We start from the raw sequence: 16,285 nt of genomic DNA, 5'->3' as shown, positions 1-16,285 counted from the left end.
TAAGTAGGAAGGACCATTTGAAGTTATGATCTGGACATATCTGTTGGAGGTTTAGGGTGCTTTATTATACTGTATAATTATGAGTTCTTTGTTTCCTCTTAAAACTGTGTATTGGGCTGTCTGTACATACTCTGCACTTTACAAAAATTAATGCTGTCCACCAAGTAATTTCTAGTTGGAAAAGCCACATGCAGACAACAGATTCACATAACTCTCCTTCATTGGTTACAAAGGGAAGGATATGGCAGCAGGCATTGCCTGCACATTTTTCTTCTTTAAATGAGAAAAGAGTTTAACCAGAAGCTGGATTCAGCATCTGGTGCTTTTTTAGTACTTCTGTGTTATTGTCGCACATAAAATAAGAGGCAGGGAGACCCTCTGAATTATCTGTTTACGGGCTTGAGCCAAATTGACATTTTTTTAAATTAAGTTTTTTAATCAGAAGTTTTTCCCTGCTCCTTTTAAGCAAGAACCTATTTTTTTAGAAAAGGGGTGTTCCTTAAATTATGGAACATTTAATGAGCGTTTTCCTTTAAATATATTTCCCTGTATAAAGAATCGAACTGCAGTCTGCCTTTTCTTTAAATAAAATCTGAGAAGAACTGGGGGCATTGTTTTAAAATCTTTGAAGTGCACTATAGCTTTCCAATTCCCTTTAGCTTACGGACAGGCCTGGGTGATAACCAGCTTGCCACAGTCCAACAAAGGGTAGCCCCAAAATGAGACAAAATGGCTATCATGCTGGTTTCTTCCAAGAAGTCATAAAAGAAAATGTAGCTTGAGTCTCCTTTATCCAAAATGCTTTGGACCAGGGTTTTGGGGATTTTATTTATTTATTTATTGGATATTGACACACCTGCATTTGCATTATGGAATACTGTACTTAAATTAGCATTACCCTTTAAATATATTTCCCTATATAAAGAATAAGGCTGGAGTCTGCCTTTTCCTTTATTTAAATAAAATCTGGAAAGAACTTGGGACATAATGAGTTACCTTGGAGATAACTTTTGTGTATTTATATAATTTTATACCATTTTAGCTAGTTGTTTTTCATTGGGGTTTTTAAAATATATATATATTGTAATAAATGGTTTTAAATGGTTTTATTTGTGTGCCACCTTGGGTCCCTTTCTGGGAAAAAGGCAGCATAGAAATGAACTAAATAAATCAATAAACAAAATTCATTTATATTTCACGTACACATAGCCTAATGAAGGTAATTTTATAGAATATTAAAAAAATATTTTTGTGCATGAAACAAAAGTTTACGTATGTTGAACCGTCCGGAAGCAAGAGAGTTGTTACCTTAGACAGCCAAGTGGACAATTTTGGATTTTGAAACATTTTGGGTTTCAGAATTCCAGATAATAGAGATTTTCTAGAGCAGCGATTCTCAATCTTTTGGGGGCCATGGCACTTTTGACACTTTGGTGAAGCTTGTGGACCTTGTGTCTGTGTGTTCTGTGTCTTCAAATCATTTTTTACTTCTGATGACTCTAAGGTAGACCTATCACAAAGTTTCCTTGGCAAGATTTATTCAGAGGAGGTTTGCCAGTGCCACCCTCTGAGGCTGAGAGAGTGTGACTTGCCCTGATTCACCCAGGGAGTTTCCATGGCCAAGCTGGGATTCCAGAGTCGTCGTCCAATGTTCAGACCGCCACGGCACACTGGGTCCCATTTCCTATCATCATCATGTAAACTCAGAATAATGCTACTTTTCAGAGAGGCTAGTGAAAACAATGATGTAATTTTTCCTCACTCAAGTTCACTGATGCCCTGAAATCCATGGACTCCAGGTTAAGAATCCTTGTATTCAAGTCATAATAAAGGTTTCGAGATTGAAAAGTGGAGAGGGCTCCTGTATCTCTAGTGGTTTTACAGAAGAGATTTCAGCATCTTTTGCTTGTTGTCACACAACCAGGGAATAAAGAATACCTACTGAAACTATTGGAAGGCACACAACAATAACAACAGGTATGCAATGAGATCATGCAGCACCTTTGAGACTGAAACAACTAATATTAATATTGTATATGTATATATGTATATATAATATGTATAATATATTCCTTGTTCTTGTTAGAGTTCAGACTATTAGTCTGGAAAATCAGACTATGCAGAGGGATATTGCAGCACCATTGAAACTAACTGAAAGAGAGAAGTTGCTCAGTATACACACACACACACATATATATATAATTTGTGTATTTGTGTATATATATATATATATATATATATGATCAAATACACAAATTATATATATAATATATAACAATATAATATTATATATATATAATATGAATATAATATATATATATATATATAACTATATTAACATTATATATAAAATACTATATATTATATATACATATGTATGCATACATATATAATATATGTATATATATTATATAATATATACTATTAATATATATGTAATGTGTAAATTATGTATATATATATAATGTATATATGATATATATATATAATATTAATATAATTAATAGTATATAATATTAATTATATGTGCATTATATATATATAAAATAATAGTATATATTGTATTATATATATAATATATACATAATATTCTAATATATATATAGTTGGAGTTCAGACTTAGTCTGGAAAGGGATGCAAAGGGATCTTGCAGCACCATTGAAACTAGCTGAAAGAGAGACGTTGCTCAGTTATTTATACAATACAATACAATAGAAATAACTGAGCAGCTTCTCTCTTCCAGTTAGTCTGAATGGTGCTGCCAGATCCCTCTGCAGAGTCTGATTTTCCAGACCAACAGCCTGAACTCCAGCAAGAGCAAGCAAGATCACATGAGACCTGGACTCCCAGATGATGTTGCTTCAATTTTTTCTTTAAATGGCATGCTCTCACAGCCTTTTAAAAAACCCTTTCTAGCAGGGGCCATGGTGGAGAAGGGGGGACTACAACTCCCAGGATCCCTTGTGTTTGGAGTATTTTTTGCAGGACTGAGAAGGAAGACTCCAAGTCCCAACAGCTAGATGGCTCTCTAAAATCCTTTTTAGCCAGAAATCTGGCTGAGTTGGATGGAGAAAAAGAGAGGAAAAAGGGGGGTGCCTCCTGCTGGGTGAGGGAGCCACGTTGAAGCATTGCAGCAGCAGGAGCAGCAAGAGGAGGAGGAGGAGGACCTGCACCTTTTGCCAATGCTGGTGAGAGGGATGGAGGCAGGATCTGGCCTCCTTGGGTTGAAGGAGGGAGGGAATCAGAGAGAGGGAAAGAGGGCTGCCTTCCCCCTGAATGGGGTGCCACCTCTGCCTGGCATATTTGATACTCAAGCCAGGAAGGGAGGAGGGAGAGAGGCTGTCCTTTGGAGGAGTTCCCTTTGTTTCCTTTCCACCTCTTCCTTTCCCCCCATTAGGATGGTTAGAATAGAAAATCCAGGAAAAATAAAATCTAGGGTGAGATAAGAAGAATGGATAATGTTATTATTATTACTACTACTTAATAAAGGTAGCTGTCCAGGCCTGTAAGGCCAAAAGAAAAGCAGCAGAAGAAGTTGGTCCATACAGCCTGAAAAAAAGCAAACCAAATCAGGAATCAATCCTGCCTCTTTGGTTTGACCAAATTATATATGCATTTAGTGTATACAGTGTATATATGTACTACAGGAAGGGTAGCAATAATAAGCTTGTATAGATGAGGTATGCATATATGTGTGTAAGTACGTATCTTATTTGCCTAATACTTTGTTGGCAAGAAGAACAAATATATCCATGTTCTTGAATGTGTGTATATATACACTTAAGAACATGGATATAATTATTCTACTTGGTATAAATATATATTATGTGTGGGTGTGGGTGTGGGTGTGTGTTATATAATATGTTGTTGTTGTTGTTGTTGTTCTTAACCACCCTCCAGTTGATCCCAACTCATGGAGACCCTGTGGATGAGACATCTCCAAGTCTGTGAAGTTGAAGGCTTTTGTGGCCAGCATCCACAGTTTTTTGAGGGTTTTTCGGGCAAAGTGGCCGTGTTCTGGAAGAGTTTATTCCTGACGTTTTGCCAGCATCTGTGGCTGGCATCTTCAGACAAAGCTTCTTCTCTGAAGATGCCAGCCACAGATAGTCCTTAATTCAGTCCATCCATGTAGCATCTGGTCTTCCTCTCTACTTCCTTCCATCTTTCCTAACATTATTGTCTTTTCCAGCGAATGATGTTCTCATGATGTGGCCAAAGTACCACAGCCTCAGTTTAGTCATCTTTCCCACTTGATCTGTTCTAGGAGCCATTTATTTGTTCTTTTGGCTATCCATAGTAGTCTCAACACTCTTCTCCAGCACCACATCTTAAATGAATTTATTTTCTTTTTGTCAATTTTCTCAACTGTCCAGCTCTCGCATCCATACATGGTAGTGGCCAATATAATGGCTTGTACGATTCTAATGTTCATGCTCAGTTGTATACTGAGTGATTCAAAAAGAATGGTACAGAAGTAATCTCTCTTTCTATACAGTTGGCCCTCCATTTTTTGCAGGGGATCCGATCCAGACCTCCCCACGAAAACAGAGACTCACATATATTCAACCCCCATAGGTTTGAATGGGGTGTGTGCCCACGAGCGCATGCGAGGTGTGTGCCATAGGAGCGTGCCCCATTAAAAATAATGGAGGTCACCCCTCCATGAATATTCGAGACCACAGACCTCAAATCCGCAAGAAAGGCAGGACAACTGAATATACTGTATATGTTTGTGTGTATAGTAATTTTAATGATTATAGTAAAAATATTTTTTTAAAAAGAAAAGAATCATCAACAAACATCCAAGATCCACATATGAGCAAAAACACCTCTCTTTGCACCGTTTACCATATATACTTGAGTATAGGTCAGCCTCATGTATAAGTCGAGAGCAGGTTTTGGAGTCAAAATTATGGATTCTGATATGACCCATGGATAAGTCAAGGGTAAAATTTAGGGACATGTAAAGGATGTAAAAGATGAAGCAAAGGAAAATGATGCCAAGGAACTTACAAAATTCATGTAGGCATCACTGTTTGTGCTCAACACAAATGAGAGAGTAGAAGGGGGTCTGTACTTCCAGGGCAGATTATACTCTTGCCTTTCACCAGGGAGAAGATTCCGTTTTTTGTATGAGTTGAAGTATATTACCTAGACAAAGGAACTGTTAAATGGATCTGTAATTGGTTGACCGGCCGAACCCAAAGGGTGCTCAACAATGGCTCCTTTTCATCCTGGATAGAAGTGACCAGTGGGGTCCCACAGGGCTCTGTCCTGGGCCCAGTGCTATTCAACATCTTTATCAATGACCTGGATGACAGAATTGGGAGCATACTTATCAAATTTGCAGATGACACCAAATTAGGGGGAATAGCTAATACCCCAGAGGACAGGATCAAGATTCAAAATGACCTGAATAGACTAGAAAGCTGGGCCAAAGCTAACAAAATGAAATTCAACACAGAGAAATGTAAGGTACTGCACTTAGGGTGGAAAAATAAAATGCACAGATATAGGATGGGTGACACCTGGCTGAATGAAACTACGTGTGAAAGGGATCTAGGAGTCCAAGTAGACCACAAGTTGAACATGAGTGAACAGTGTGATGCGGCAGCTAAAAAGGCCAATGCAATTTTAGGCTGCATCAATAAAAGTATAGTGTCTAGATCAAAAGAAGTAATAGTGCCACTGTATTCTGCTTTGGTCAGGCCCTACCTAGAATATTGTGTCCAGTTCTGGGCGCCACAATTCAGAAAGGACATTGAGAAACTGGAGCGTGTCCAAAGGAGGGCGACAAAAATGGTGAAGGGTCTGGAAACCATGCCCTATGAGGAACGACTTAGGGAGCTGGGGATGTTTAGCCTGGAGAAAAGAAGGTTAAGAGGTGATATGATAGCCCTGTTTAAATATTTGAAAGGATGTCATATTGAGGAGGGAGCAAGCTTGTTTTCTGCTGCTCCAGAGAACAGGACCCGGAACAATGGATGCAAGCTACAGGAAAAGAGATTCCACCTGAACATTAGGAGGAACTTCCTGACAGTAAGGGCTGTTCGACAGTGGAATACACTTCCTCGGAAGGTGATAGAGTCTCCTTCCCTGGAGGTCTTTAAACAGAGGCTGGATGGCCATCTGTCAGGGATGCTTTGATTTGGATTTCCTGCATGGCAGGGGGTTGGACTGGATGGCCCTAGTGGTCTCTTCCAACTCTACGATTCTATGATTCTATGATTCTATGATTAAAGTATAATAAGTATTATACTTTTTAATATACATTTTATATATATAATAAATATATATCACACACACATATATGGCTCACCATTTTAGTATGCTATTGTATTTAATGGAACTTGAGCATCCACAGATTTTTGTATCCATGGGAGGTGGGGTGGCATCCTGGCACCAAACCCCAGCAGATACCAAGGGCCCACCCTATTTTTCATGTGGGTCAAGTTCAATGTTTAGTGATTGAAATCAAAGAGCCATGTTTAAGTTGGAGACCAGGCAATTGCTGCAATTGCTGCTGTTGCTGCTGCTGCTGTTTTTGTTGTGTGCCTTCAAGTTGTTTCTGACTTATGGTGAACCTAAGGCAAACCTATCTTGTGGTTTTCTGCAGCTGAGAGTGTGTGACTTGCCCAAGGTCACTCAATGGATTTCATGGCTGAACGGGGAATTGAACCCTGATCTCGAAGGTCATAATCCACCACTCAAACCACTACACCACATTGTTGTTAGGTTTAAGCCACTGTTAATATCATACATTTTTTAAATATACAAAACTGATGTGTTTTAAAAAATTCATAAGCAACTCCAGGAAAAGAAATGACCCTTTTCTCATTCTAGCTGTTTCACCATGTTTGAAAAGATGCAGATATTATTTATATCAAACATTGTAGTAAAGTAATAATTTCATTGTGCAGCCTCAAGACATTTCGGCTTATGGTGATTTCCTATAGCAAGATCACGGTGTTTTCTTAGCAAGATTTGTTCGGAGAGGGTTTTCCCTTGCCTTCCTCTGAGGCTGAGAGAGAGTGACTTGCCCAAAGTCACCCAGTGGGTTTTCCATGGTTGCGCAGCAATTCAAAGCCTAGTCTCTGAAGTCATCGTCCTACGCTTAGATGTCTATACCACATTGGCATTCTTTTCTTGTACTACAAAAATCATTGAAAAGGGCAAGCCTTTGAGGTCTACAGGATTCTTAATCAGGCAGAACATTCTGAAATCCTGAAGTGGTCCTCTGGATATTTTGGACTTCTGATACCATACTCCCTAATAATCTTGGCTAAAGTTTGGGGATCTGGAGAACTAAAGTCCAAAATATGTTGAAGACCAAAGTCTGAGCAATCCCTTCCTCTTTAAATTACATAAAGATATAATCTCATCCTGATTTTAATTTTGATTTCTGATGGTTCAGTGTACAAAAATGTCATTTCACGCACAAAATTATTAAGATTATTTTGCATAAAATTACCTTCAGGCTATAAACATAAATGCCTTTCATGTTTAGACTTGGGTCCCACCTCCAAGGTGTCACATTATATACATGCAAATATTCCAAAATTCAAAACCCTTCTGTTCCCAAGCATTTAGAATAAGGGAAATTCAACCTTCATATATAATAATAAATAATAATAAATATTTGTTTATATCCCGCCTCTTCCATTTTGAAGATCGAGGCGGATAACAGTAGTACAGTAGTTTGCTGTGGCAGCAGAGCTCTCTGATGGAGAAAGCTAAATATCTCACCAAAGTACAAATTCCCAGAATGCCATAGCATTGAGCCATGACATTGAAAGCAGTATCAAAGTGCATTAATTCTGCTGTGTAGCGGCAGCCACGATTGACATAATTTTTGCCTCCTTAGCTTCATAGTTTCACTCTTCGTTGTCTTTTTGAAAGGGTATTCAGAAACTGAAGTATGTGAATAGATAGACACATCTGGAACACTGATTTTCCTTTTAACTGATTCTTGTTATTTGAATTTTGTTGGCACAATTAATGTATGCAAGGTGTTGCCCCCTCCCATGAATGTTTCCTTCTATCCTGAAATTTCTAACCTTGCAGTAACTTAAAAACTTTAGTCGGTCATTTAGAAATAGAGTTTAGGAATCAAAAGAAAAGAAGCAGGCCAATTTAACATGGGAACGTGAACACAACAAATGTAAGAATCCTTGGTGTAGATGCTTTTTGTGTATTGCTAGAAATTTGGGGGCTGAAGGAAAGCATCACTTGCGAAGACAAAATTCTTATTTAGGGGTGTAAAGCTCTCATTTTGCTGCTCCTCCATAGTTAAACTCTTTTCTCCAACACTATGTAATGATGGTCACTGAGAGATTTTTAAAGAAAGAATTTGGCAATTTTATTGGGAGGGTGGGCTATTGACAGTACCTCCATGTACTATACTAATGACAGGTTAATGACAGGATTGGTGCAACTTCATCTGAAAGTGTTTTGCGCCATTGTTATCATTCGTGCTTCCTGGCTGGGATAAGTGCGAACACAGTGTGAAAGTCCTTTCTGCAATCATGTAGAAAGGATGGGACAATGATGGGACAGGGACAGCGCGTCCCTCATGTGGTAATTTCCTTAGTCATAAGGATTGTGTAGGATGGAGCCATGGTACCCTGTCCAACGTCCACCATTTTGGGCATGACTAAATAATTTAATTTGACACCACTTGAAGTGGTGAATCCTGGGGCCCATCTCCAAATCCCAGAATTCTGTAGGTTGGAGCCATGGCAGTTCAAATGGTATCAAACTGCATTATTTCTACAGTGTAGATGCATCCTTTAGTTAGCAGAGATATGCCTGTGACTGTTGCCTATCTGGGCTGTCCAGATAGCTTTTATTCGCCATAACTACATTGGTTCTCCCATATGTAAATGGCAATCTATTCCAGTTTTTGTAAGGAATCAAGGTATGTATTTTTTTATTCTGAGTAGAACTTATTTAGATAGGAACCCCATTATCCTAGAGAGCAAGCATGGTTTGGGTGTTGGACTATGACTCTGGACAGCTGGGTTCGAATCCTGGCTCAGCCATAAACCCACTGGGTGACCTTGGTTAAGTCACACACTCTCAGCCTCAGAGGATGGTAATGGCAAACCCCCTCTAATCTGAAGAAATTTGCCAAGAAAAAACTGTGATAGATTCCTTTTCGGATCACCATAAGTTGGAAACGACTTGAAGGCACGCAACAACAACAACAACAACAAACCACTATCCTATGATATATATTGATCTTATGGTAGCTTACACTTTCTCAGCAGCTGTTTTGTGAACAACCCTGCTACATTACCTTGCTCCAACATGCTTTTCACCTCAGAAAATCCAATATAATATTGAACGTTTGAGGATTTTTGCTATTGGTGGTGGTATTTTGTGTGAAATTATCTTCCTTTTGTTAGGTTGGGGATAGTGGACAAATGGATGAAAGGATTTAGTTATAATGTCGTATAAGTTAGGTATAAGTTTAGGAAGTTATTTCATGGGTTTTTTTGTGATGTTATGCAAAGTAATATGTCATGTTTGTCATGTGGATTTATCTATTAGATGGTTGTTGTTACGTTGTAATGTTTATTTAATGCCTTTGTCTTGGTTTTAATAAGTTAATAGAATATTATTTTTTTAAAAAAAGAACTTATCTTCCTTTTTGCCTTTTCAGAATACAGAATGAGGGCCATGTTTGTGGCTGATTATTCCCCTCTTTCCAGAGGATGGCAAAGGGATGCAGTTGAACCAGCTCAGGTAGGCATATACAAAAAGTGTCATACAAAAACCTTCTTCCCAAGTGGAAAAAACTAATCATTAATATTTATTCTTTTCATACTCCTCACCACTGAAGGATGGACTAGTATTCCCTGTCCGTGGCTCAAAATGAAGACTGATGTAATCATTTTAGAGCGCTGGAAAGTAAATGGTCTATAATCATTGGTCACAATTCTGCATTGAGAGACATAGGGTGCATCTGCACAGCAGAAACAATGCCGTTTGGCACCACTTTGGGCTAGTCTATACATAAGGAGAGCCAGTGTGGTGTATAGGTTTGAACATTGAACTACAACTCTGGAGACCAGGGTTCAATTCCCAGATGGGCCATGGAAACCCACTGGGTGACCTTGTGACACACTCTCAGCCTCAGAGGATGGCAATGGCAAACCTCCTCTGAACAAATCTTGTCCAGAAAACCCCATGATTTAGTTGCCATAAGTTGAAAACAACTTGAAGCCACACAACAAAAACCACGTACGTGTATTCTGTGCGTTGCTGTAAGTTTTCACACATTCTCATTGATGGTTAATTGTTTTCACTTTTTAGCTTTTTGTGGGTTTTTTGGGCTATGTGATTGTGTTCTGGAAGGTTTATTCCTGACACTTCGCCAGCATCTGTGGTTGGCATCTTCCAGAACACATCCACGTAGCCCGAAAACCCACAAAAAACTATGGATGCAGGCTGTGAAAGTCTTTGACTTTACATGTTTTCACTTTGTTGTGCAAGTTTGCATCTATTCAGATCTATTCACCTTCCCTCTGCTAAAAAGGCGCAGCTATCCAAATTAAAGTGAAGTAGACAGACCGCCACAAGTGCAATAGTGGGCATTTCTGCAGATTTCCTGAGATACACTGGCAAAAACCACAAAGCCTTTTTCTCCAGAGTTTTAGATGTCCCTTCCATACAAAAAGCCTGAACTCCTGCAAACTTCTAGATCACACTGTGTTCAACTAGAATGTTGAAGATTTTAATTGTGTAGACTAGCTCTTTAACTGCCATGGCTCCATCCTATGGAAACCTGGGATTTCTAGTTTTGTGAGGCCCAAGCTCTCTTGGGCAGAGAAGGCGAAAGACCTTCCAAACTACAAATCCCAGTAGCTTTAGGATGGAGCTACAAGACTTAAAGTGGTGCCTTACTGCATTATTCCTACAGTGTAGATGCACCCTCAGAGGGTTATTGAGGTAGAAGAGGCTGAGCTGCAACTATTATTTCTTTCAGAGGCCAGTAACTTTCAAAGATGTGGCTGTATATTTCACAGAAGGACAGGGGACTCTGTTGAACCCAGATCAGAAGGCCTTGTATAAAGAAGTCATGATGGAGAATTATGAAAATGTGGCCTCATTGGGTAAGACAACTGCTTCCTTCCCCCCTCCCCGCCCCCCGCTCCCCCCCCCCCCAGTAAAGCTGAAAATGCTAAGTATAGATACCAGCCTGTGCTTTTCGACAATCCTTTATATTCTCAAGAGGATGAGTTTATATTTTATTTTCTCTCAAGGATTTCCAGTTTGCAAGCCTAACCTGATCTCTCGTCTGGAACAAGGAAAAGACCCATGGTTGCCAGATTCTCCAGTCTTCAGTAACAACCACTCAGGTGAGGGATTGGGGCACAACATTAGGGAAATAATCTTCCGGGAATTTTCAAATGTGCTCTCTTGCCACTGATAGTTGGAAACTATGGGTCTCAGTCATCATGCAGATGTACTTCTTGCCAAAAAAACACAACCATCCCAACACTGAGAAGAGCTTCCCGCCATCACCATTTTATGTTCAAAGGCCAGCATCCATAGTGTTTTGTGGGTTTTTCAGGCTATGTGGCCATGCTCTAGAAGAGTTTGTTCCTGACATTTTGCCAGCATCTGTGGCTGGCATCTTCAAAGAAAACTACACTGAAGATGCCAGTCACAGATGCCAGCGAAACATCAGGAATAAACTCTTCTACAACATGGCCATATAGCCCGAAAAACCCACAAAAAACGAATAATGTAGCAATTAAAATCATTTCAAATTACAGACAGAAGCAGGATAGAACCCCGTTTGTGAAAAATTTAGTTTAATTATCAAGTGAAGGTAAATCTGGTGAAGTGTTAGCAGCAGCGTTGTTGTACTACTGTATGTCTCCTCATTTCACATTGTTTCATAAGAACAAAAGAGTCATGCCATATTAAATCAAAGGCCTACCCAGTCCAGCATCCTGTTTTAAACAATAATGTCTGAGGCATCCATGAGCTAGACCAGAGCTTAAAACATTTTTAGAGTAAAATTTTATGCACTGGGCATGACTTTTTCAAAATAACTCCTTTTTTATTTTAAGGGTGATGTGTTACTTTACATTAGTAAGCCCCTTTCTTTTTTACATTATTCCTTGTTTTATTTTTTGTTAATTTACCAAAAAAAAAAAAAAAAAACCCAACAAAATGGACCCAAAGCCCTTAACATGATCCTCCCCAACCACACTTAATATGTCAAGGATAAACGTTGTTTAATACATCACAGATTAACAACAGTTATCCATATGTTTTCTGAAGTAACAACATTGGAATAAAAACCACAATTAATCCAAGAGTATAACAGCAGTAAATACATTGCTCTGGAGCTTAATGCTGGACATAGAGGCAGTAGCTGTCCTGCTGCTGTTCCCGATCTATTAAGAAACATACAGCTACTTTCTGAGGCTGCATCTGCAATGCAGAAATAATGCAGTTTGACATCACTTTAACTGCCATGGCTCAGTGCTATGGAATTCTGAGGTTTGTAGATTGTTGTGGCACCAGAACTCTCTGACAGAGAAGGCTAAATATCTCACCAAACTGCGAATCCCAGAATTACATAACACTGAGCCATGGCAGTTAAAGTGGCATCAAACTGCATTATTTCTGCAGTGGAGGTACAGCCTGAGATGCTTTCTCTTTGAAGGTCATGAGTCAGTCCTGTCAGTGTTTTGTCTTTTATCCCTCGCAGGCATCTTGAGGAAGAAGAATGTGTGTCGTAAGTGTGGAAAATGTTTTGCTCAGAAGTCAGACCTTGTCATGCACAGGATAATTCACATGGGAGAGAAACCTTTCAAGTGCTTGGAGTGTGCAAAGTATTTTGTTCATCACTCTGAGCTTGTGAAGCACCAGCGAGTCCACACCGGGGAGAGGCCCTTCAAGTGCCTTGAGTGTGGAAAATGTTTTTCCCGACAGTCAGTCCTTGTGAATCACCACAGAATCCACACAGGAGAAAAACCTTATAAGTGTCTGGAATGTGTGAAATGCTTTACCCAGAGATCACAGCTTGTCAGACACCTAAGAGTCCACACAGGGGAAAAACCTTACAAATGCTTGGAGTGTGAGAAATGTTTTGCCCGTCACTCAGTGCTCATAAACCACCAAAGAGTCCATACGGGTGAAAAACCTTATAAATGTCTGGAGTGTGCCAAGTGCTTCGCCCGTCAGTCAGTCCTCGTGAACCATCAGAGAGTCCACACTGGAGAAAAACCCTATAAATGTCAGGAATGTGGAAAACGTTTTGCTCACCAGTCAAACCTTGTGAATCACCAGAGGGTCCATACAGGAGAGAAACCTTACAAATGCTTGAAGTGTGGGAAGTGTTTTGCTCAGCAATCAGATTTGGTGAAACACCGGCGAATCCACACAGGAGAGAGACCCTACAAATGCCAGGAGTGTGGAAAATGCTTTGCAATACATTCAGATGTTGTGAACCACCAGCGAGTCCACACAGGAGAGAAGCCACATAAGTGCCAGGAGTGCGGAAAATGTTTTGCTCAACGTTCGGCCCTCGTGAGCCATCAAAGAGTCCACACAGGAGAAAAACCATACAAGTGCGTGGAGTGTGAGAAATGTTTTGCTCAGCTCTCAAACCTTGTGAAACATCAGAGAGTCCACACAGGGGAGAAACCCTATGAATGCTTGGAGTGTGGGAAGTGTTTTGCTCGACACTCACACCTTCGGGTACACTACAGAGTTCACGCAAGAACCAAATCCCTTGAACGCCTCAAGGGTGATCAAAGTTTTGTAAAAAAAGGAAACTTTATTCGGTATCAAATAATTGGCACAGGGGAAAAACATTCTGAATAATTCAAATTTAATACAGTAACCTCTAAAGAGCAAATTTTTCTTGACTCGAACTCATCTTCCCACTTTAGATATTCCACAGTACCTGATGGTGAAGACAAGGCATTTCAAATGAAGGTACAGTTCTTCATCTGAGGTGTGAGTCTAGGCTCACAATTTAACAGCCATATACAAGCAAGGCATACCTGGTTCATCTCTCCTTTTTCTTCCAGCATGGTTCGGACACTTCTCTGATTTTATCAAAGAAACAAGCAGAACACACATTTGTTTGTACATTCTTCACCTCTAAGAACATTTTCTTTAAAATAACAGTTGCAAAATGTGGAATAGCAAAACCTGATTTTGACCTTATGGGTGACAATTGGCACTTGCGTGGCTGGCTTTTCCATAGTTCAAGCTGAACCATGTGGCAGATTTGCAGATTTCCCAAAAAAGTTATTACCTTTGCATTGAAGGGTGGGGCAAGGAGAAAGTATTTTCCAAATTAGTTCCTGAGTTCTATATGTTTTCATGTCTCTTCATATTCATGTAACATAGATTGGAAGAAATTAATTGTAGATAGGTGTGTTCATGCCTCCAGGTGTTTTTGACTCCTTATCAGGCTGAGCCATTATGAACAGTGGCAAAGAAAGATAAGAGTTGTAGCCCAGAAACATCTGGAGGTCTGCAAACTCCCTTCTCTTGCTTTAGATTCTCAGTGTCTGGTTGAGGAATGGAGCAGCTAAGGTCTCATCAGAGCAACAGTGGTCTCATCAGAACACAATTGTGCAGCAGAACTGACTGCTGTGTTTTAAAATAAGCAAAGTGAGCAAATGTTACCAAACATTAAATCCAGACTCTGCATTTACTAAACTGCATCACTGGAGTTGCAGAAAAAAATGCAGTTTGACACCGCTTTAACTGCCATGGCTCATTGCTATGGAATTCTGGGATTAGTAGTTTGGTCTTTCAGAGAGCTCTGGTGCCCCAACAAACTGCAATTCCCAGGATTCCATAGCACTGAACCATGGCAGTTAAAGTGCCTGAATATTCCTGAATAAAATGCAGTGGAGCTAAAGTAGTACCTGAGGCTTTAGGGTGTTTTTTCATTTGCATTAGGGTGTTTGATTTGACTGGCATGGCAGTGAAAGGGACTTTTGTTGTCTGCTTATTAATATTAAAAGTTGTGTGTGTGTGTGTGTTTGTATGTACACACACACACTTTCAAACACTGTGTGTGATTCTGTGTCTGTAAAACTAGGTAAGATTGTATAAACCCAAGTCATAAGATGTCTGCCAGTTTATAATTGTAGAAGCTAATTTGCAATGTTCCCTCATTACAATTAAAATTAGATTTATACTGATATAGTATTAAATGCCTATAGAGGGCATTTGGGGAGCAAAAATTATTCATGTTTGTTCTAAATAATGATTTTTACCTCTGGGGGGTAGAGGTGAAAGATTGAGTCTGTGGGCCACATAAAGTGGGCCCTTGGTATCTACTGGGAGTTAGTTTCAACCCCCCCCCCCCCATGGGTACCAAAATCTGTGGATGCTCAAGTTGCATCAAATAAAATGATATAGTAAAATCGTTTCCCTTACAGAGTTGAACCTTCATACCTGTGGGGATCTGTTCTGGATCCCCTGTAGATATGAAAAAATATGGGTCCACAAATCCTGTTGTCCCAGTCGTGCAATGTGTGCACGGCCGCTAGTACGATGCCATGTATGTGCCATATTTGTGACAGAGGAGCTTGTCCACAGATGCTCAAATCTGCAGGTGAAAAACTGGTGGATGGTGACGTCCCACGGTATAAAATAGTAAAATATCAAGGTTTGATTTTTGGATTTAAGGATACACACACACACTCTTGTCCCTCGGTGGTTTTGGTCCTTTGCAGACAGCAAACAAGGAGGGATAAAATGGTGTGCATGCTCATGGCAACAGCGAGAGCGCACTGCTATTATGACCAATGCAGCTTGAATATCAACATTATTTCCAATTTGGGGGGGCAGGTCCAGAATGGATGCCCCACGAATCGGGAGGGATGGTTGAATCTGTGGATGCAGAATCCGTGGATATGAATGGCTGACTGTTCAACCTGTGGACTGCACTTTGCCCACCACTGGAGAAGAGAGGCTTTCAAATCGAAGCCTGACATCCATTGATATCTTTGATATTGAAGCCCTGTCCTTGTGTAGCATTTTTAAATTGTACAAGTGGAGACAAGTCTTAGTGCGAGTGGATTCTAGCAAAGGTCTCAATTTGTATAGTTTAAAAATGCCACTCAAGCACTCCAGTTAATAACAGTCAGCCTTCTGTAACTGTGTATTCTTTATCCATGGATTCAAGGATTCACGGCTTGAAAATATTTGTAAAAATAAACATTCCAAAAATAAACCTTGATATTTGCCATTTTATATAAAGGAAGCAATTTTAATATCCACTGTATTTAATGGG

The 16,285-nt window shown here is 39.7% G+C and overlaps 1 protein-coding gene across 1 annotated transcript; it reads left to right on the top strand.

Moving 5' to 3' along the window:
- Window positions 1-3,061: 3,061 nt before the first annotated feature.
- On the top strand, window positions 3,062-15,791 carry LOC149320910 (uncharacterized). Its single transcript, XM_089505966.1, has 5 exons — window positions 3,062-3,188; window positions 9,665-9,747; window positions 10,991-11,117; window positions 11,268-11,363; window positions 12,731-15,791. The coding sequence occupies exons 2-5, from the start codon at window positions 9,673-9,675 to the stop codon at window positions 13,846-13,848; spliced, it is 1,416 nt and encodes a 471-aa protein (XP_089362092.1). The 5' UTR covers window positions 3,062-3,188; window positions 9,665-9,672; the 3' UTR covers window positions 13,849-15,791.
- The last annotated feature ends 494 nt before the right edge of the window (window positions 15,792-16,285 follow it).

This window comes from Sceloporus occidentalis, unplaced genomic scaffold, assembly GCF_023333645.1.
Source record: "Sceloporus occidentalis isolate IW3139 unplaced genomic scaffold, rSceOcc1.0.p SCAF_1, whole genome shotgun sequence".
Lineage (NCBI taxonomy): Eukaryota > Metazoa > Chordata > Lepidosauria > Squamata > Phrynosomatidae > Sceloporus > Sceloporus occidentalis.
The sequence above is the reverse complement of the archived record's forward strand: the minus strand, read 5'-3'. Positions and strand labels throughout refer to the sequence as shown.

What these genes read in the sequence shown, in the direction of transcription:
- LOC149320910 (XM_089505966.1), top strand. Translation starts at nt 9,673, where the DNA reads ATGAGGGCCATGTTTGTGGCTGATTATTCCCCTCTTTCCAGAGGATGG. An exon ending in TGAAAATGTGGCCTCATTGG is followed by an intron (nt 11,118 to 11,267) that starts GTAAGACAACTG and finishes TTTTCTCTCAAG; the next exon opens with GATTTCCAGTTTGCAAGCCT. An exon ending in CTTCAGTAACAACCACTCAG is followed by an intron (nt 11,364 to 12,730) that starts GTGAGGGATTGG and finishes TATCCCTCGCAG; the next exon opens with GCATCTTGAGGAAGAAGAAT.